At 49.8% G+C, this 23,788-nt stretch overlaps 1 protein-coding gene across 9 annotated transcripts in view; it reads left to right on the plus strand.

The window, feature by feature from the left end:
- Positions 1-23,788, plus strand: part of DTNB (dystrobrevin beta) — a 136,792-nt gene that overhangs the window by 46,644 nt on the left and 66,360 nt on the right. For 7 of the 9 annotated variants that reach the window (XM_069973230.1, XM_069973226.1, XM_069973231.1 and 4 more), the window contains exons 10-15: positions 1,986-2,063; positions 13,651-13,740; positions 19,093-19,180; positions 19,486-19,571; positions 19,772-19,885; positions 20,023-20,119. In XM_069973230.1, the coding sequence (XP_069829331.1) occupies positions 1,986-2,063; positions 13,651-13,740; positions 19,093-19,180; positions 19,486-19,571; positions 19,772-19,885; positions 20,023-20,119 (553 nt within the window). The remainder of the gene's footprint in view (positions 1-1,985; positions 2,064-13,650; positions 13,741-19,092; positions 19,181-19,485; positions 19,572-19,771; positions 19,886-20,022; positions 20,120-23,788) is intronic. The other 2 variants (XM_069973234.1, XM_069973235.1) reach the window with 1 other exon arrangement.

Genomic DNA, 23,788 nt, shown 5'->3' on the forward strand with positions numbered 1-23,788 from the left:
TGACGGTATGTCAGACTCCACCTAGAGAAACATGGGTGGGAGGTCCTAATCAGTGATTGGTTATCTCTTTATGGGTAGTACCGCCCACTGGACTCCTAAGCCCAGACTGACCAGAGGCATAGAGACGGTTACATTGGGTTACAGAGTTGTGCTAGATTCTTTTATGGCAGCCATTACTGTTATTATATGCGGTATAGTCTCTGGTGTCATATGCGCTATATTCTTTGGTGGTAATATATGCGCTATAGTCTTTGGTGGTAGTATACGCGGTATAGTCTTGGGCGGTATTATATGCGCTATAGTCTTTGGTATTATATGCAGTATAGTCTTTGGCAGTAATATATGCGGTATAGTCTTTGGCGGTATTATATGCGCTATAGTCTTTGGTGGTATTATATGCAGTATAGTCTTTGGCGGTAATATATGCGGTATAGTCTTTGGCGGTAATATATGCGGTATAGTCTTTGGCGGTAATATATGCAGTATAGTCTTGTGTGGTATTATATGCAGTATAGTCTTTGGCGGTATTATATGCGGTATAGTCTTTGGTGGTATTATATGCGGTATAGTCTCTGGTGTCATGCGCTATAGTCTCTAGCGGTAGTATATGCGCTATAGTCTTTGGCGGTATTATATGCGGTATAGTCTTTGGCGGTATTATATGCGCTATAGTCTTTGGCGGTATTATATGCGCTATAGTCTTTGGTGGTATTATATGCGCTAAATGTCTGGCGGTATTATATGCGCTATAGTCTTTGGCGGTATTATATGCGGTATAGTCTTTGGCGGTATTATATGCGGTATAGTCTTGGGCGGTATTATATGCGCTATAGTCTTCGTTGGTATTATATGCAGTATAGTCTTTGGCGGTATTATATGCGCTATAGTCTTTGGTATTATATGCAGTATAGTCTTTGGCAGTAATATATGCGGTATAGTCTTTGGCGGTATTATATGCGGTATAGTCTTTGGCGGTATTATATGCGGTATAGTCTTTGGTGGTATTATTTGCAGTATAGTCTTTGGCGGTATTATATGCGGTATAGTCTTTGGTGGTATTATATGCAGTATAGTCTTTGGTGGTAATATGTGCGCTATAGTCTTTGGTGGTATTATATGCGGTATAGTCTTTGGCGGTATTATATGCGGTATAGTCTTTGGTGGTATTATATGCAGTATAGTCTTTGGCGGAATTATATGCGGTATAGTCTTTGGCGGTATTATATGCGCTATAGTCTTTGGCGGTATTATATGCGGTATAGTCTTTGGCGGTATTATATGTGCTATAGTCTTTGGTGGTATTATATGCGCTAAATGTCTGGCGGTATTATATGCGCTATAGTCTTTGGCGGTATTATATGCGCTATAGTCTTTGGCGGTATTATATGCGGTATAGTCTTTGGTGGTGGTATATGCGGTATAGTCTCTGGTGTCATATGCGCTATAGTCTCTAGTGGTAGTATATGCGCTATAGTCTTTGGTGGTAATATATGCGCTATAGTCTCTAGTGGTAGTATATGCGGTATAGTCTTTGGCGGTATTATATGCGCTATAGTCTTTGGTGGTATTATATGCAGTATAGTCTTTGGCGGTATTATATGCGGTATTGTCTTTGGCGGTATTATATGCAGTATAGTCTTTGGCGGTAATATATGCGGTATAGTCTTTGGCGGTATTATATGCGCTATAGTCTTTGGTGGTATTATATGCAGTATAGTCTTTGGCGGTATTATATGCGGTATAGTCTTTGGTGGTATTATATGCGGTATAGTCTCTGGTGTCATATGCACTATAGTCTCTTGCGGTAGTATATGCGCTATAGTCTTTGGTGGTAATATATGCGGTATAGTCTCTGGCGGTATTATATGCGGTATAGTCTTTGGCGGTATTATATGCGCTATAGTATTGGGCGGTATTATATGCGGTATAGTGTGTGGTATTATGGTATGGTGGTTTATTAAATCTCACTTTCTTCTCCATTTTAGCCCGACTCGCCCCTTATCCAACATGAATGATGCCATGGTGACCCACATCTCCTCCGGGGCCCCCACACCAACTAAGAGGTACAGTCATGTGTGCGTGTACAGCCGGGCCGTGGGGAATGGGGTGTGAAGCTGCGGAGGCTGCCACAAACAGCGCCACTCTTCCCTTCAGGTTGTGTGTGTGATATTTCAGCTCCATTGAAGTGAATATAGTTGAAATATCACACACTACCTCACGGCAGGGATAGTTTTTGTTTTTCATTCTGAATGTCCCCTGTAACCTGAGTGTCTCTGGCTGCTTAGGCTAGGTTCACACTGCGTTTTCAGCATCCGTTTAACGCATCCGTTTTTTGAAAAAAACGCATAAAAAACGGATTGCAAAAAACGGATTCATTTGTGTGCATCCGTTTTTCCATTGACTTCCATTATAAAAAAAAACGGATCCGTTTTTTTTGACGGACCAAAACGGACAAAAAAACGTTGCTGACCCTATTTTTCTGGACATTAAAAAAAACTGATCCGTTAAACGGATGCTGAAAACGCAGTGTGAACCTAGCCTTATACTGCAAAAGAAGAATCCGTGGAGCCTCATCTAAGAGTCGGGAAACCCAGGACTAGCCAGATATCCCTCCGGGAAGGACCCAGCCTGGGGGCGGCTCCTGTAAGGAAACCACCAAAACCACCATATTAAGTGGCCCTATAAGTCAGTGTAATGACAAGGGAAAAACCAAGGCCAGGTGTCCATCCACAGACTGCTGCCCCGGGGTCTACATCCACAGACAGCCGCCCCGGGGTCTACATCCACAGACAGCCGCCCCGGGGTATCCATCCACAGACAGCCGCCCCGGGGGTATCCATCCACAGACAGCCGCCCCGGGGGTATCCATCCACAGACAGCCGCCCCGGGGGTATCCATCCACAGACAGCCGCCCCGGGGGTATCCATCCACAGACAGCCGCCCCGGGGGTATCCATCCACAGACAGCCGCCCCGGGGGTATCCATCCACAGACAGCCGCCCCGGGGTATCCATCCACAGACAGCCGCCCCGGGGGTATCCATCCACAGACAGCCGCCCCGGGGGTATCCATCCACAGACAGCCGCCCCGGGGGTATCCATCCACAGACAGCCGCCCCGGGGGTATCCATCCACAGACAGCCGCCCCGGGGGTATCCATCCACAGACAGCCGCCCCGGGGGTATCCATCCACAGACAGCCGCCCCGGGGGTATCCATCCACAGACAGCCGCCCCGGGGGTATCCATCCACAGACAGCCGCCCCGGGGGTATCCATCCACAGACAGCCGCCCCGGGGGTATCCATCCACAGACAGCCGCCCCGGGGGTATCCATCCACAGACAGCCGCCCCGGGGGTATCCATCCACAGACAGCCGCCCCGGGGGTATCCATCCACAGACAGCTGCCCTGGGGGTATCCATCCACAGACAGCAGGAAGTGGTGTGTTCTCTCCAGTCTGACACAGTGCTCTCTGTTGCCACCTCTGTCCAGAGCAGCAGCAAATCTACAAAGAAAACTAGACAGTTCCTGACATGGACAGAGGTGGCAGCAGAGAGCACTGTGTCAGACTGAAGAGAAATTACACCACTTCCTGCAGGACATACAGCAGCTGATAAGTGCTGGAAGACTGGAGATTTTTCAACAGAAGTATATAACAAATCTCTGGCACTTTCTGTCACCAGTTGATGGAACCTGTTTTTGGAGCTGCCCTCTCAGTGGGTCGCTCAGCTTCTGTGCCCTTACCAGAAAGTATTATGAGGCCATCCGGGTCCGGGCTGCACACGGACGCTATCCAAGGCGCTGCTGGATACACAGGTCACCGCTCCCCTGCTTTGTCTATCATGTTTCCTGTATACTTCAGCAGGGTATAGTTATACGGCCTGTATGGGGGGACCCTGTGCCTGGCCTGCCGGTAATGGATGTAGATTACGTGTAGATTATCAGGCCTTACACCTATAGTGTGTGACTTGTTTCTATACTTACCTGTTCGGTTCGGCCGTGTAATGATGCTGGGATATTAGATGCTGCAGTTTTATGATTTAGTTCTGCTATGAAACTGCAATGTGTGACATGGAGCGGTAATTGCCTGATTCAGTGTATTATCAGTCGGTGTAATAGAGACAGCGATCAGCCATTGACACGATCAGCTGATCATTTCTTTAGGCCCTGACCTAAAATCATTGGGCGCTGACCTCGCATCGCTACGTGTAATCGCTCCATGTAATTGCGGCCGGCAGCTGATGATTCTACAAACCGTTTTCAGGGTACGTTCACATGTACCTGATCAGCAGCGGATTTCACGCTTCGAGTTAGCAGCGAAATCCGCTGCGGATCCAGTAGTGTGAAGGTAAATGGGTCCCACACATGCACCGGATCCGCTGCGTGTATGGGACCCAGCCCCTTCAACCCCGCCGCCGCCAGCCACCCGCAGCCCCAGCCACTTTAACCATTGGCTGAAGAGGAGCGAGGGGAGTCAGGAGCCTGAATCAAGCCGCGGCACCGAGCTGGTAATGCTCGGGGCTGCGGGCGGGCGGCCGGGGGGGGGGGGGGTTAAAGTAGCCGGGTCTGCGGGGTGCGGGCGGCAGGGTTAAAGGGGCCGGGTCCCATACACGCAGCGCAGGGGTGTAGCTAAAGGCTGATGGGCCCTGGTGCACAATGTTAGCTTGGGGCCCCCCCATCTCTCCCCGATCAGGCAAAGTCCTATCTAACGTTATATCCAATTACTCTAATGTGCCACCATGTTCTAATGCCCTGTCACTGCCTCCACCTCATGTACTGCACTACTGCCCCCTATAGATAATGGCCTGTACTGTGTCATTGTCTAATCATTGTATTCCAATCTTTGAATCTCCAGCTGAAAAACTACAACTCTCATCATGAACTGCCAGTTGGAAACGATGGGGGTTGTAGTGCTGCAACCTGAAGAGCCACATGCTACAAAACTACAACTCCCATAATAAACTGTCAGCAGGGCACAATGAAGTTTGAACTTCTGCAACCTGGAGAAGTCACCTGGTATCACCTGCAGTCCTATGTAACACCACAGATAACAGTGATATGCCTCTGAGTACAGATAATGTAGTAGTCACCTGCAGTCCTATGTAACACCACATAACACAGTGATATCTCTGAGTACAGATAATGTAGTAGCTGTCACCTGCAGTCCTATGTAACAGCACAGATAACACAGTGATATCCCTCTGAGTACAGATAATGTAGTAGTCACCTGCAGTCCTATGTAACACCACAGGTAACACAGTGATATCTCTGAGTACAGATAATGTAGTAGATGTCACCTGCAGTCCTATGTAACAGCACAGATAACACAGTGATATCTCTGAGTACAGATAATGTAGTAGCTGTCACCTGCAGTCCTATGTAACAACACAGATAACACAGTGATATCTCTGAGTACAGATAATGTAGTAGCTGTCACCTCGGGGCGCCCCTACTAAATGATGTTCTACAAAATAAGAAAAGTGTCATACAGTGACTGACAGGTGACGTCTTCTTTGATCTGAGGCGTCACTTTCCCTTTTCCTCTCCATCCGGCCCAGACCTCCATGATGATTCTTTCCAGATACGTTTCATCTTTTCAGAACTTGCGAGACAAACAATTTAGGCTCCGCACATTTCTAGCAGCTTCCTTTCCTTTCTCCTTCCTGTAGGCTCCCATAGTAACTGCGCTGTGTGGGGTGCCCCCTGTATGTAGGATCCCCTGCTGTGCCCCCTGTATGTAGGATCCACTGCTGTGCCCCCTGTATGTAGGATCCACTGCTGTGCCCCCTGTATGTAGGATCCCCTGCTGTGCCCCCTGTATGTAGGATCCACTGCTGTGCCCCCTGTATGTAGGATCCACTGCTGTGCCCCCTGTATGTAGGATCCCCTGCTGTGCCCCCTGTATGTAGGATCCCCTGCTGTGCCCCCTGTATGTAGGATCCCCTGCTGTGCCCCCTGTATGTAGGATCCTCTGCTGTGCCCCCTGTATGTAGGATCCCCCGCTGTGCCCCCTGTATGTAGGATCCCCTACTGTGCCCCCTGTATGTAGGATTCCCTGCTGTGCCCCCATGAGCTAATAATGCCCCCATGAGCTAATAATGCCCCCATGAGCTAATAATGCCCCCATGAACTAATAATGCCCCCAGAGGTGCCCCCATATACTAATAATGCCCCCAGAGGTGCCCCCATATACTAATAATGCCCCCAGAGGTGCCCCCATGAGCTAATAATGCCCCCAGAGGTGCCCCCATATGCTAATAATGCCCCCAGAGGTGCCCCCATGAGCTAATAATGCCCCCAGAGGTGCCCACATATGCTAAGAATGCCCCCAGAGGTGCCCCCATGAACTAATAATGCCCCCAGAGGGGCCCCCATGAGCTAATAATGCCCTCAGAGTTGCCCCCATGAACTAATAATGCCCCCAGAGGTGCCCCCATCAACTAATAATGCCCCCAGAGGGGCCCCCATATACTAATAATGCCCCCAGAGGTGCCCCCATATACTAATAATGCCCCCAGAGGTGCCCCCATACACTAATAATGCCCCCAGAGGTGCCCCCATGAGCTAATAATGCCCCAGAGGTGCCCCCATATACTAATAATGCCACCACCCCCCCCCCCCCCCCCCGAATTCCTCACAGATAATGCCCAACACGTAGATTCACCTATATTATTATGGGAAACTGCGAAAGCGGTACTTAGAGGTAATATTATTTCTTTTGTGTCTGCCCGGAAAAAAGCGGCTAAGATCTCCTTTGATTCCCTCACCAATACTCTCTTCTGCTTACACAACCTTTTTATCCTACCCTACTCCTGACAACAAACACAAATGGTGTGCTGCTAAAAAAGAATTTGAAATTTCCCAAGAACAACTAAACCTTCTATACAAAAATCAATATTTTTCTAAACTATATAGATTTGGTAATAAATCTGGTAAATTACTAGCAAATCTGGCTAAAGGTAGACACCAACTTGTCATATAACGTCACTGATAGACAAAAACGGCCTCTTACAGAGTGACCCTAAATCCATTTCCTCTGTATTACATCACTACTATAAGTCATTATACTCCCCTGATCCCATGGACCACCAAAAAGCCAAAGATTTCTTAGCGTCCTTAAATCTTCCTAAATTAGACCAAGACTCTCTAGATCTCCTCAATGCCCCTGTCACTTCTGATGACATCTCACGGACTAGGTCTTCCTTACACAATCACAAGACCCCCGGCCCTGGCGGCTTTAGCGCTGAATTCTATAAATGTCTGACTACTGAAGTTACACCAACACTCCAATCTGTATTCCACCTCATGATCAATGGTAACCATATGCTTCCCTCCGGTGATGGAGCCCATGTAAAAGTCATACACATACCAGGCAAAGACCCCCATAACCCTGCCTCATACCGCCCCATCTCCTTGATCAATCAAGACCTGAAAATCCTGACGAAAATAATGGCTGATCACCTTGCTACCTTTCTACCCAAAATCATAGGTATCCATCAGGCGGGATTCATCAAGGGCAGATCGGCTATAATAAATATATGCACCATATTGGCCGTCCAAGAAGCCGTCCGTAAGAGACTTCACCCCACTCATTCACCTGGGCTGGTCACTATTGACGCTGAGAAGGCTTTCGACCACCTTGATTGGGAATGGTTGGACATGGCCTTAACCAGCTTCGGTTACCTTTCCGCACTCTCTAATATTTACAGACACCCTAAAGCCCGTATACACACTCCTGGCTTACTATCCGATTTCTTCCCCATTAATAAAGGTACACGGCAGGGCTGCCCCATGTCACCCCTCTTATTTAATCTAGCACTAGAACCCCTTATCCAATATCTTCTAACTTCTCCAGAATTCAATGGTATTAGAGTGGGAGATGTGGAACCAAAGGTATTATGTTTTGCTGATGACACTCTAATATTCTTAGAACATCCACATATAGACATTCCCAAAATTTAAATTTTTTTTCGATTCTTCAAATCATTCACTGGCTTTAGAATCAATGCTTCAAAATGTGACCTTTTACCTCTGCTCCCACATCTAGCCCAAGACAACTACCCTGAAGGAGTCACAACAGCCAAACATTACCTCACCTATCTAGGCATTAAGATCGGCCATTCTTCCTCTTCTATATATTCTCTTAACTACTTCCCTCTTTTTAAAAAAATAGAAAATGAATGAAAAAAATGGAAAGATCTACCCCTCTCTATTCTAGGACACATACAGTTAAGATGATGTCTTTCGCTAAACTGCTCTACCCAATGCAAATGATCCCACTCCTCATTACACATAAAGATGTTACAAAACTCAGATCCCTCTTTACTAACTTCATCTGGAGATCTAAGAGGCCCCGTATAGCCTACGATACCTTATGTATGTCATCAATCAAGGGTGGCGCCCAATTACCTAACATACGTCTGTATAACCTAGCTGCCATGTGCAGACACATCAGAGACCTCCTATTTCTGTAACTCCACCTTAGAATCCTCCCTGGTCCGTCCCTGGTCCCTACCCGCTCTCTTACATTCTACAATCTCTGAGTTACCTCCTCTCCTGAAACAAAACATCCTGGAAACATATACGTAAATTATACAATCTGCCTTTCCGCTTATCTAAGTTCTTCCCTTTATGGTCTTCCCCTTCTTTTCCACAAGGATCCATCACCTCTGACTTCTCCATATGGAAACATAAACAGATCCACCATCTCGGCCATTTATTAGACCTAGAAAACGGAACATTTCTGTCTTGGCCTGAGACCCAGATAAAATACGACCTGCCCTCAGACCAACTTAGAAATTACACCCGAATACGAAAATTCATTCTGAATCGCGTTTCCTCTATTCCATCCGCCGAAAAACCTGGACAATTCCATAGCCTTAGTATTTCCCTACCTGCACCCTTACCCCTATCACAACTCTACCACCTCCTCTGCTCGGTTTCCATTAATAAGTCTTCTCCTCCTTTTCTGAAGAAATGGTCGTCTGTCCTGGCCTCGGAAAATGTAGAAAATAAACTTCTTAAAGGGATTCATTCAGTCCGTACAGCGACTCCCAGTGTGAAGCTAAGGAAACTTCATTTCCGACTCCTCCATAAAGCGATATACGCCTGTGACCGTTCCTTTACCTACTCTCTGGAACATTATCTCAAAAAATGTCCCAAGTGTGATGAGCCGCGGGCGGACCTCTTCCATTGTTTATGGCTTTGTAACTCAGTACAATCCTATTGGCTCCTAGTGAAATCCTTTATACGTGACGTGTGGTCACTTACGGTTCCTTTAGATCCGATAACTTATATATTCCATAGTAACACTGAACCTGTGGCTGATCCCATGTCGCACCATCTTATCCTCCCCGCGGTACATCTCACCCTATTACTAGTCCTTACATGTATATTACACCATCCCCTCCCCCGCGGTACATCTCACCCTATTACTAGCCCTTCAATGTTTATTAAACCATTGGCTACAGCCTAGCCTACCGACTATTTCGGAATTGACCTCCTATTCTAAAGGAAACCTTGCATTGGGAGATGCTGGACACTGTACACAATAAGGAGGCCTTTACAGCTTCCTTCTTTAAGAAATGGAAACTATTCCTAATCCATGGCTTCTCGCAGGCAGAAAGACGTCCCATCATGTCTCACTTTACCTCAACCACCTGGTATTATAAGATGTCGGCTGCCGGCACCCTGGATCCATTCTTATAAACTTTACTTTGTATTTGTACTCTATATTCTTGTGATAAATAGCACTATATATCTACTATCTACATTCTATGTATAAGGGGAGTAAGATTTAGTTATTGTTGTCGGCCTTGTTTTATTAGTTATGTATATTTGTGAATTTATACTGCTACTGATACTTTTCTTCAATACCAATGTTATATTATGTGAAACTCAATAAAATATTTGAACTATAAAAAAATAGAAAATGAATGAAAAAAATGGAAAGATCTACCCCTCTCTATTCTAGGACACATACAATTAAGATGATGTCTTTCGCTAAACTGCTGTACCCAATGCAAATGATCCCTCTCCTCATTACACATAAAGATGTCACAAAACTCAGATCCCTCTTTACTAACTTCATCTGGAGATCTAAGAGGCCCCGTATAGCCTATGATACCTTATGTATGTCATCAATCAAGGGTGGCGCCCAATTACCTAACATACGTCTGTATAACCTAGCTGCCATGTGCAGACACATCAGAGACCTCCTATTTCTGTAACTCCACCTTAGAATCCTCCCTGGTCCGTCCCTGGTCCCTACCCGCTCTCTTACACTCTACAATCTCTGAGCTACCTCCTCTCCTGAAACAAAACATCCTCCTCCGAGACACTATAGCGTCCTGGAAACATATACGTAAATTATACAATCTGCCTTTCCGCTTATCTAAGTTCTTCCCTTTATGGTCTTCCCCTTCTTATCCACAAGGATCCATCACCTCTGACTTCTCCATATGGAAACATAAACAGATCCACCATCTCAGCCATTTATTAGACCTAGAAAACGGAACATTTCTGTCTTGGCCTGAGACCCAGATAAAATACGACCTGCCCTCAGACCAACTTAGAAATTACACCCGAATACGAAAATTCATTCTGAACCGCGTTTCCTCTATTCCATCCGCCGAAAAACCTGGACAATTCCATAGCCTTAGTATTTCCCTACCTGCATCCTTACCCCTATCACAACTCTACCACCTCCTCTGCTCGGTTTCCATTAATAAGTCTTCTCCTCCTTTTCTGAAGAAATGGTCGCCTGTCCTGGCCTCGGAAAATGTAGAAAATAAACTGCTTAAAGGGATTCATTCAGTCCGTACAGCAACTCCCAGTGTGAAGCTAAGGGAACTTCATTTCCGACTCCTCCATAAAGCGATATACGCCTGTGACCGTTCCGTTACCTACTCTCTGGAACATTATCTCAAAAAATGTCCTAAATGTGATGAGCCGCGGGCGGACCTCTTCCATTGTTTGTGGCTTTGTAACTCAGTACAGTCCTATTGGCTCCTAGTAAAATCCTTTATACATGACGTGTGGTCACTTACGGTTCCTTTAGATCCGATAACTTATATATTCCATGGTGACACTGGACCTGTGGCTGATCCCATGTCGCACCATCCTATCCTCCCCGCGGTACATCTCACCCTATTACTAGCCCTTCAATGTTTATTAAACCATTGGCTACAGCCTAGCCTACCGACTATTTCGGAATTGACCTCTATAGGAAACCTTACACTAGGAGATGCTGGACACTGTACGCAATAAGGAGGCCATTACAGCTTCCTTCTTTAAGAAATGGAAACTATTCCTTATCCATGGCTTCTCACAGGCAGAAAGACGCCCCATCATGTCTCACTTTACCTCAACCACCTGGTATTATAAGATGTCGGCTGCCGGCACCCTGGATCCATTCTTGTAGACTTTGCTTTGTATTTGTACTCTATGTTCTTGTAATGAATAGCACCATATATCTACTATCTACATTCTATGTATAAGGGGAGTAAGATTTAGTTATTGTTGTCGGCCTTGTTTTATTAGTTATGTATATTTGTGAATTTATACTGCTACTGATACTTTTCTTCAATACCAATGCTATATTATGTGAAACTCAATAAAATATTTGAACTATAAAAAAAAAAAATAATAATGCCCCCAGAGGTGCCCCCATATACTAATAATGCCCCCAGAGGTGCCCCCATATACTAATAATGCCCCCAGAGGTGCCCCCATATACTAATAATGCCCCCAGAGGTGCCCCCATATACTAATAATGCCCCCAGAGGTGCCTCCATATACTAATAATGCCCCCAGAGGTGCCCCCATGAACTAATAATGCCCCCAGAGGTGCCCCAATGAACTAATAATGCCCCCAGAGGTGCCCCCATATACTAATAATGCCCCCAGAGGTGCCCCCATATACTAATAATGCCCCCAGAGGTGCCCCCATATACTAATAATGCCCCCAGAGGTGCCCCCATATACTAATAATGCCCCCAGAGGTGCCCCCATACACTAATAATGCCCCCAGAGGTGCCCCCATATACTAATAATGCCCCCAGAGGTGCCCCCATATACTAATAATGCCCCCAGAGGTGCCCCCATGAACTAATAATGCCCCCAGAGGTGCCCCCATATACTAATAATGCCCCCAGAGGTGCCCCCATATACTAATAATGCCCCCAGAGGTGCCCCCATGAACTAATAATGCCCCCAGAGGTGCCCCCATGAACTAATAATGCCCCCAGAGGTGCCCCAATGAACTAATAATGCCCCCAGAGCTTCCCCCATATGCTAATAATGCCCCCAGAGGTGCCCCCATGAGCTAATAATGCCCAGGAGGTGCCCCCATATACTAATAATGCCCCCATGAGCTAAAAATGCCCCCAGAGGTGCCCCTAAAAAAAACAAACATCCTACTCACCTTATCCGCTCTGTGGCTACAGGCAGCAGCTCTCCTCCTCCTCTTCGGGCTCCATCTTGCGAGCCGCATGGACGGGACTTCCGGCAGGCGTGATGACGTCACATGATCACGCTTGCCGGAGAGGTCACGTCCCGGCCTCCCATAGGCTGCTGGTATGAAGTGCCAGCAGCCTTTGGGAGGGAATGCAGGAGCAGGACGCTGACAGGTCCTGCTCCTGTATTCTGATCGCTTTAATGTTCCGCCCGCTCACTGTGCTCACTGTGCGGGCGGAACATCAAAGTGATGTCTGCATCCCGAGAAGCTGCGTAGCCGCAGCTTCTCGGGATGCTCGGAGACAAGTGGCAAGGGGGGCCGTGCGGGCCCCCGTAGCGTAGTGGCCCGGTCGCCATGGCGACCGCTGCAACCCCTATAGCTACGCCACTGACGCATCGGATCCGCTGCGTGTATGGGACCCATTCACCTTCACACTACACTAACTTGCAGCATAAAATCTGCTGCGGATCCGATACGTGTGAACGTACCCTTAGGGTAGAAACACACAGGACGGATCTGCTGCAGATTTCTCACTGCAGAATCCGTTGCTGATCCCTGGCCTGTAGTTTCTATGAGAAGACATACTTGCAGTGGGATTGAGCGGCCGTTAACCCCCCGCCGTCCGGAGCATACTCTGGAGAGAGCCGTCAGCGCTCCGCTGTATTGCATTGTTGTGTAGTGCAGGAGCTGACGCTATCTCGCTGTATATGCTCGGTAGCCATGTAACTATCCTCAGGCCGTCACTTTCATCCCTGCACTATAATAAAATCCATTATTTGGTCTATAGTCCTGATCTGATGACTAAGGATAATTTATCCGGAAAGATCTGTCACCTGAGGCAGCTACACCGCCACACCTCAGCCTGTCTTCTCTTCTCTTCCTGCTTTTACTCCAGTCACATCCAAAGCTGCACTCACAATTCTGCCTGCTCCTCTTCTTAGCTGCCTGGCTGCAGGACTCCACATCTTTCTTCCATCCTCTTCTATGTGTAGTGGCCGCTGCAGTGTTGCATTGTGGGAGATGTAGTCTGTTTGCATAATAGAATCATTATGGTACAGTGCTGGATCGGCTCCTGCGGCCGGGGCGGGGTTGCCTCCATTCTGCCTGTCGTTGTATTATAAGCAGTTGCCCCCGGGGGTGTCACCTCACTCATCCTGTAATGTTGTCTCTCATCTCTCACCCTCGGTTGTCACCAGGTTACAGCACATCATGGACACAGGCAGCCGCTTGCCAGACGAGCATGCCCTGATAGCTGACTATGTGGCTCGGCTCCGCGATGGCGCACGGTTAGTTATAGGGGGATCCATACCATTCATTATATTCTGTGTATCATGGGAAATTGTTTATCAAACCAGTAATATTTCAATGATAGCATCTCCCACGTGATATATGCACATCACAGTAGGTCCTCCCCATCTGGCATTGGCCACTTCCATCACAGTAGGTCCTCCCCATATGGCAGCGCTCACATCCATTACAGTAGGTCTTGCCCATCTGGCAGTGCCCACATCCATCACAGTAGGTCCTCCCCATCTGGCAGCGATCACATTCATCACAGTAGGTCCTCCCCATCTGGCAGTGGCCACATCCATCACAGCAGGTTCCCCGATCTGGCTGTGGCCACATCCATCACAGTAGGTCCTCCCCATCTGGCAGTGCCCACATCCATCACAGTAGGTCCTCCACATCCGGCAGCAGCCACATCCATCACAGCAGGTTATCCCCATCTGGCAGTGCCCATATCATCACAGTAGGTCCTCCCCATCTGGCAGTTCCCACATCCATCACAGTAGGTCCTCCCCATCTGGCAGTGCCCACATCCATCACAGTAGGTCCTCCCCATCTGGAAGTGGCCACATCCATCACAGTAGGTCCTTCCCATATGGCAGTGCCCACATCTATCACAGCAGGTTCGCCCACCAGGTAGTGCCCACATCCATCACAGTAGGTCCTCCCCATCTGGCAGTGCCCACATCCATCACAGTAGGTCCTCCCCATCTTGCAGTGGCCACATCCATCACAGTAGGTCCTCCCCATCTTGCAGTGGCCACATCCATCACAGTAGGTCCTCCCCATCTGTCAGTGCCCACATCCATCACAGTAGGCCCTCCCCATCTGGCAGCGATCACATCCATCACAGTAGGTCCTCCCCATCTGGCAGTGCCCACATCCAGCACAGTAGGTCCTCCCCATCTGGCAGTGCCCACATCCATCACAGTAGGTCCTCCCCATCTGGCAGCGGCCTCATCCATCACAGTAGGTCCTCCCCATCTGGCAGTGCCCACATCCATCACAGTAGGTTTTCCCCATCTGGGAATGGCCACATCCATCACAGTAGATTGTCCCCATCTGGCAGTGGCCACATCCATCACAGTAGGTCCTCCCCATCTGGCAGCAGCCACATTCATCACAGCAGGTCCTCCCCATCTGGCAGCAGCCACATCCATCACAGTAGGTCCTCCCCATCTGGCAGCAGCCACATCCATCACAGTAGGTCCTCCCCATCTGGCAGTGCCCACATCCATCACAGTAGGTCCTCCCCATCTAGTAGTGGCCACATCCATCACAGTAGGTCCTCCCCATCTGGCAGCAGCCACATCGATCACAGCAGGTTCTCCCCATCTGGCAGTGGCCACATCCATCACATGGTCTGGCAGCTTCCACACTGGTCACAGTCTTTATCCACCATCTATAGCATGAAAGGAATACTCCCATCATTTCAATGGATATAGAGAGGAGGAGAGAAGAATTGTGACCGCAGCTCTGAAGGATGACATCAGTACAGTATATTTGTACACTGCTCCTGGGGGCACAGCTTTAGAGTGTAGCACCCACTAGAGGAGCAAGGGCAGGATTACCGGTTGGATGAGAAGATGGCATTACAGTTAGCTTCCCCTACCCTACACCCTAACACAGTGCCGGCAGCTCACCCGGAAGTATCCACACACGACTATGGAAAACATACCAGATCCACAGGTCCTGCTGTGTATCATCTACCCCCAGACTGTACCACCCTACAGAGCCCACACAGCGCCCCCTCCTGGTCCTGCTGTGTATCATCTACCCCCAGACTGTACCACCCTACAGAGCCCACACAGCGCCCCCTCCTGGTCCTGCTGTGTATCATCTACCCCCAGACTGTACCACCCTACAGAGCCCACACAGCGCCCCCTCCTGGTCCTGTTGTGTATCATCTACCCCCCCAGACTGTACCACCCTACAGAGCCCACACAGCGCCCCCTCCTGGTCCTGCTGTGTATCATCCACCCCCAGACTGTACCACCCTACAGAGCCCACACAGCGCCCCCTCCTGGTCCTGCTGTGTATCATCTACCCCCAGACTGTACCACCCTACAGAGCCCACACAGCGCCCCCTCCTGGTCCTGCTGTGTATCATCTACCCCCCCAGACTGTACCACCCTACAGAGCCCACACAGCGCCCCCTCCTGGTCCTGCTGTGTATCATCTACCCCCAGACTGTACCACCCTACAGAGCCCACACAGCGCCCCCTCCTGGGCCTGTTGTGTATCATCTACCCCCCCAGACTGTACCACCCTACAGAGCCCACACAGCGCCCCCTCCTGGTCCTGCTGTGTATCATCCACCCCCAGACTGTACCACCCTACAGAGCCCACACAGCGCCCCCTCCTGGTCCTGCTGTGTATCATCTACCCCCAGACTGTACCACCCTACAGAGCCCACACAGCGCCCCCTCCTGGTCCTGCTGTGTATCATCTACCCCCCCAGACTGTACCACCCTACAGAGCCCACACAGCGCCCCCTCCTGGTCCTGCTGTGTATCATCCACCCCCAGACTGTACCACCCTACAGAGCCCACACAGCGCCCCCTCCTGGTCCTGCTGTGTATCATCTACCCCCAGACTGTACCACCCTACAGCGTACACACAGCGCCCCCTCCTGGTCCTGCTGTGTATCATCCACCCCCAGACTGTACCACCCTACAGAGCCCACACAGCGCCCCCTCCTGGTCCTGCTGTGTATCATCTACCCCCAGACTGTACCACCCTACAGAGCCCACACAGCGCCCCCTCCTGGTCCTGCTGTGTATCATCTACCCCCAGACTGTACCACCCTACAGCGTACACACAGCGCCCCCTCCTGGTCCTGCTGTGTATCATCTACCCCCAGACTGTACCACCCTACAGAGCCCACACAGCGCCCCCTCCTGGTCCTGTTGTGTATCATCTACCCCCAGACTGTACCACCCTACAGCGTACACACAGCGCCCCCTCCTGGTCCAGCTGTGTATCATCTACCCCCAGACTGTACCACCCTACAGCGCCCCCTCCTGGTCCTGCTGTGTATCATCTACCCCCAGACTGTACCATCCTACAGAGCCCACACAGCGCCCCCTCCTGGTCCTGTTGTGTATCATCTACCCCCCCAGACTGTACCACCCTACAGAGCCCACACAGCGCCCCCTCCTGGTCCTGCTGTGTATCATCTACCCCCAGACTGTACCACCCTACAGAGCCCACACAGCGCCCCCTCCTGGTCCTGCTGTGTATCATCCGCCCCCAGACTGTACCACCCTACAGAGCCCACACAGCGCCCCCTCCTGGTCCTGTTGTGTATCATCTACCCCCAGACTGTACCACCCTACAGAGCCCACACAGCGCCCCCTCCTGGTCCTGCTGTGTATCATCTACCCCCAGACTGTACCACCCTACAGAGCCCACACAGCGCCCCCTCCTGGTCCTGCTGTGTATCATCTACCCCCAGACTGTACCACCCTACAGAGCCCACACAGCGCCCCCTCCTGGTCCTGTTGTGTATCATCTACCCCCAGACTGTACCACCCTACAGAGCCCACACAGCGCCCCCTCCTGGTCCTGCTGTGTATCATCTACCCCCAGACTGTACCACCCTACAGCGTACACACAGCGCCCCCTCCTGGTCCTGCTGTGTATCATCTACCCCCAGACTGTACCACCCTACAGAGCCCACACAGCGCCCCCTCCTGGTCCTGCTGTGTATCATCTACCCCCAGACTGTACCACCGTACAGCGCCCACACAGCGCCCCCTCCTGGTCCTGCTGTGTATCATCTACCCCCAGACTGTACCACCCTACAGAGCCCACACAGCGCCCCCTCCTGGTCCTGCTGTGTATCATCCACCCCCAGACTGTACCACCCTACAGCGCCCCCTCCTGGTCCTGCTGTGTATCATCTACCCCCAGACTGTACCACCTTACAGAGCCCACACAGCGCCCCCTCCTGGTCCTGCTGTGTATCATCTACCCCCAGACTGTACCACCCTACAGAGCCCACACAGCGCCCCCTCCTGGTCCTGCTGTGTATCATCTACCCCCCCAGACTGTACCACCCTACAGAGCCCACACAGCGCCCCCTCCTGGTCCTGCTGTGTATCATCCACCCCAAGACGCGGGTCTATGTCCCCAGCACGGCTGCTCTGCTCCCAGTACACATTCTTCTATGGCAGTGCTTCTCAATTCCAGTCCTCAGGCCTCACCAACAGCTCATGTTTTTAGGATTTCCTTAGTATTTCACAGGTGATATAATTATACTCAGTGCATCAGGTATTAGCACAGGTGATATAATTATACTCAGTGCATCAGGTATTAGCACAGGTGATATAATTATACTCAGTGCATCAGGTATTATCACAGGTGATATAGTTATACTCAGTGCATCAGGTATTAGCACAGGTGATATAATTATACTCAGTGCATCAGGTATTAGCACAGGTGATATAATTATACTCAGTGCATCAGGTAGTATCACAGGTGATATAGTTATACTCCGTGCATCAGGTATTATCACAGGTGATATAATTATACTCAGTGCATCAGGTATTAGCACAGGTGATATAATTATACTCAGTGCATCAGGTAGTATCACAGGTGATATAGTTATACTCAGTGCATCAGGTATTATCACAGGTGATATAATTATACTCAGTGCATCAGGTATTATCACAGGTGATATAGTTATACTCAGTGCATCAGGTATTATCACAGGTGATATAATTATACTCAGTGCATCAGGTATTAGCACAGGTGATATAATTATACTCAGTGCATCAGGTATTATCACAGGTGATATAATTATACTCCGTGCATCAGGTAGTATCACAGGTGATATAGTTATACTCAGTGCATCAGGTATTATCACAGGTGATATAATTATACTAAGTGCGTCAGGTATTAGCACAGGTGATTTAATTATACTCAGTGCATCAGGTATTATCACAGGTGATATAATTATACTAAGTGCATCAGGTATTAGCACAGGTGATATAATTATACTCAGTGCATCAGGTATTATCACAGGTGATATAATTATACTAAGTGCATCAGGTATTAGCACAGGTGATATAATTATACTCAGTGCATCAGGTATTAGCACAGGTGTCTTTGTATGGGAAATCCTCAAAACATGACTTGTTGGTGAGGCCTGAGGACTGGAATTGAGAAGCATTGTTCTAAAGGGAAACAGTCAGCATGACAGCTGAGCAGCAGTGAGGGCTGCGGATGGGCAGCATGCCTCCCCATCATATATATATGACTGCTAGGTGACTGGCATCAGAGTGTGAGCTCCTGGGGTCAGGGATGATGGGAGTGATACATAATGTTGGTTGTTCTCCTATTGGCAGTGTGTTGGACAGTCCCAGCCGGTTGGATGAGGAGCACCGGCTCATCGCTCGCTACGCTGCCAGACTCGCTGCCGAAGCCGGGAACTCTGTGAGTAGCTGACTGATTATCTGTGATGGTGACTCCTTTGGGTATGTTCACACTAGGTACAACGAGTGGAGTCCGCAGCGGGGGGGCTCTTCCGCAGAATTACGCCTGTTATACTCAGTGTGAGCGCGTCTTACACTGCAGTCACATCCAGAGCTGCGCTCCTATTTCTGCTTGTAGTCCATCAGCATGTGGAGTGACTGCTGTAAGACCCTGAAGCAGCAGGGGGTGGCAGTGACGTGCTGCAGCTCTGGATGTGTGTGGAGCAGTGTGACCTCACGTGTCAGCCATGTTATTGTCCTCCGCAGCCTCGACCGCCCACTGAGCTCAGCTTTAACTTTGACGCCAACAAGCAGCAGCGACAGCTGATCGCCGAGCTGGAGAACAAGAACAGGTAAGAGGATGTCTCCTGGCCTGCAGCGCCCCCTATCTGTACTAACAGCTGCAGCCCTGCTCATCCTGAGCTTACTGGTGCGGTGGGAGAGGAGGCCTATGGGGAGGTCACATGGCTGTTTAGCATCGGCCATGTGACCGGCTTAGCATCGCAGGGGCGGGGCTTCACTCACGGACGGACGTTTCTCATATCTGTTACAGAGAAATCCTGCAGGAGATTCAGCGGTTGCGGCTGGAGCATGAGCAAGCGTCCCAGCCCACCCCCGAGAAAGCGCAGCAAAACCCCACCCTCTTGGCAGAGCTCCGCCTACTGCGGTAAGTGGCAGCGGGGTGGGACGACTGTACTCACCATCCAGAGGAGGAGCCTTCTGTGCTATACATTATTAGCCTCAAGCTGCCCCCATTGTGACCCCCAGAGGTCTCCAGCACTGATGTGTGCGTTCTGTCTGCAGGCAGAGGAAGGATGAGCTGGAGCAGAGGATGTCCGCTCTGCAGGAGAGCCGCCGGGAGCTGATGGTGCAGCTGGAGGGGCTGATGAAGCTGCTGAAGGTGAGAGCCGCGCCGGTACCCCACCCCAATATATATATACTGCTCCCCCTGTACCCCACCGCAATTGTATATACTGCTCCACCTGTACCCCACCGCAATTATATATACTGCTCCACCTGTACCCCACCGCAATTATATATACTGCTCCACCTGTACCCCACCGCAATTATATATACTGCTCCCCCTGTACCCCACCGCAATTGTATATACTGCTCCACCTGTACCCCACCGCAATTGTATATACTGCTCCACCTGTACCCCACCGCAATTATATATACTGCTCCACCTGTACCCCACCGCAATTATATATACTGCTCCACCTGTACCCCACCGCAATTATATATACTGCTCCACCTGTACCCCACCGCAATTATATATACTGCTCCACCTGTACCCCAGCGCAATTATATATACTGCTCCACCTGTACCCCACCGCAATTATATATACTGCTCCACCTGTACCCCACCGCAATTATATATACTGCTCCACCTGTACCCCACCGCAATTATATATACTGCTCCACCTGTACCCCACTGCAATTATATATACTGCTCCCCTGTACCCCACTGCAATTATATATACTGCTCCACCTGTACCCCACCGCAATTATATATACTGCCCCCCTGTACCCCACCGCAATTATATATACTGCTCCACCTGTACCCCACCGCAATTATATATACTGCTCCCTGTACCCCACCGCAATTATATATACTGCTCCCTGTACCCCACCGCAATTATATATACTGCTGCCCTGTACCCCACCGCAATTATATATACTGCTCCACCTGTACCCCACCGCAATTATATATACTGCTCCACCTGTACCCCACCGCAATTATATATACTGCTCCACCTGTACCCCACCGCAATTATATATACTGCTCCACCTGTACCCCACCGCAATTATATATACTGCTCCACCTGTACCCCACCGCAATTATATATACTGCTCCACCGGTACCCCACCGCAATTATATATACTGCTCCACCGGTACCCCACTGCAATTATATATACTGCTCCACCTGTACCCCACCGCAATTATATATACTGCTCCACCTGTACCCCACCGCAATTATATATACTGCTCCACCTGTACCCCACCGCAATTATATATACTGCTCCACCTGTACCCCACCGCAATTATATATACTGCTCCACCGGTACCCCACCGCAATTATATATACTGCTCCACCGGTACCCCACTGCAATTATATATACTGCTCCACCTGTACCCCACCGCAATTATATATACTGCCCCCCTGTACCCCACCGCAATTATATATACTGCTCCACTTGTACCCTACCCCAATATATATATATATATATATATATATATATAAATATATATACTGCTTCACCTGTACCCCACCCCAATATATATACTGCTTCATCTGTATCCCACCCCAATATATATACTGCTTCATCTGTACCCCAGCCCAAGATACATGTATGCTGCTCCACCTGTACCCCACCCTGATATATACAACCAGGCTAACAATGTGGAGGGAAGGGGGATACTAGGGGGACAACAAGCTGTCCAGTATAGCAGGAGACCCATGATGGTGATGCCGCCCGACACTGGAACAGATGGGGGTCGCTCATCCCGGAGTGCTCGGATAGATGGGGGCCGACCCGTCCCGGAGTGCTCGGATAGATGGGGGCCGACCCGTCCCGGAGTGCTCGGATAGATGGGGGCCGACCCGTCCCGGAGTGCTCGGATAGATGGGGGGCGACCCGTCCCGGAGTGCTCGGATAGATGGGGGTCGCCTGTCTCAGAGTGCTCGGATAGATAGGGGTCGCCCGTCCTGGAGTGCTCTGATAGATGGGGGTCGCCCGTCCTGGAGTGCTCGGAAAGATGGGGGCTGCCCGCCCCGGAGTGCTCGGATAGATGGTGTCGCCCGTCCCGGAGTGCTCGGATAGATGGGGGCCGCCCGTCCCGGAGTGCTCCGATAGATGGGGGTCGCCCGTCCCGGAGTGCTCGGATAGATGGGGGCCGACATGTCCCGGAGTGCTCCGATAGATGGGGGCCGCCCGTCCCGGAGTGCTCTGATAGATGGGGGACGACATGTCCCGCTCGGATAGATGGCGGCTCTGTAGTGCAGGGAGGGGGCCGCTCAGATGGATGGCGGCTCTGTAGTAGGTGGCACCTCCTCCACCACACTGCCCCCTACTGTCTGACATAGTCACTGTTTGATCTGCTATATAATAGTATGAAGGATTTCCTGTTCCTGCATCTCCTTGCATTGCAGCTGATGATATAGTGTAAACTGGGTCCAGATCCCTCGTCCTGATCAGCATCCACATTCTGGGTCATGTGATCTACTCCTAGGCTGATCTCTGTTATAACTTCTGGATCATGTGAGCTATTCCTAGGCTGATCCCTCATTGCGTCAGTATAATTTAAAGAACAACTCCGGTCAAAATGTATTTTTTAATATGTTATTACATAAGGAAAGTTAGACAAATTCCTAATGTACATTAGTTATGGAAAATGCACATATAGGGCTGTATACATATATAACATATACTGCTATCTCCCTTAATTTAGTAGATCAGGCAAACTTCAGATTCCCTACAAAAAATGTGACGTCACAAATAAGGTGTAATTCCTATGGAAAGTCCAGCAGAGGGAGCACTATATGTAGAAGTCTATGTAGTGTATTGTATATGGAACTGTATGTAATGTATCACAGGGATACAGGGCATCTCCCTCTCTCCCTGTGCTGTGAGAGGAAGATAGGTACGCACTGTACTACTCCTCCCATCATCTGCTCATAGTATGAGGGGTGGCGGTGGGTGGTGTTTGGAAGGATGTATGCTGGTTGGCAATGATGGTATCAGGGCTGTGGAGTCGGTAAGCCGCAGCTCTGACTCCGACTCCTAAATTTTATCAGGACCGACTCGGACTCCTGCTCCTTCATAAATGGACGGTCATATACCAGGGGAGTTATCTATCACACTGGCTCAGCAGCTTCTCCCTAATGTCCTACATGATCCTGGGACGACTTCTGAGCCTGCTGCAGTCATAGCGCACACACACACACACACACACACACACACACAGCCTGCTGCAGCCATAGCACACACACACACAGCCTGCTGCAGCCATAGCACACACACCCACAGCCTGCTGCAGCCATAGCACACACACATAGCCTGCTGCAGCCATAGCACATGCACACACACATATACACACACAGCCTGCTGCAGCCATAGCACACACACACAGCCTACTACAGCCATAGCACATGCACACACACATATACACACACAGCCTGCTGCAGCCATAGCACACACACACACAGCCTGCCGCAGCCATAGCGCACACCACGCAGCCTGCTGCAGCCATAGCACACACACAGCCTGCCGCAGCCATAGCGCACACCACGCTGCCTGCTGCTGCCATAGCAAACACATACACAGCCTGCTGCAGCCATAGCACACACACACAGCCATAGCGCACACACACACACACACAGCCTGCTACAGCCATAGCACATGCACACACACATATCCACACACAGTCTGCTGCAGCCATAGCATACACCCACACAGCCTGCTGCAGCTATAGCACACACACACAGCTTGCTAGAGCCATAGCAAACACACACACTCGGTTTGCTGCAGCCATAGCACACACACACACAGCCTGCTGCAGCCATAG

Source organism: Dendropsophus ebraccatus, chromosome 6 (genome assembly GCF_027789765.1).
Source record: "Dendropsophus ebraccatus isolate aDenEbr1 chromosome 6, aDenEbr1.pat, whole genome shotgun sequence".
NCBI lineage: Eukaryota > Metazoa > Chordata > Amphibia > Anura > Hylidae > Dendropsophus > Dendropsophus ebraccatus.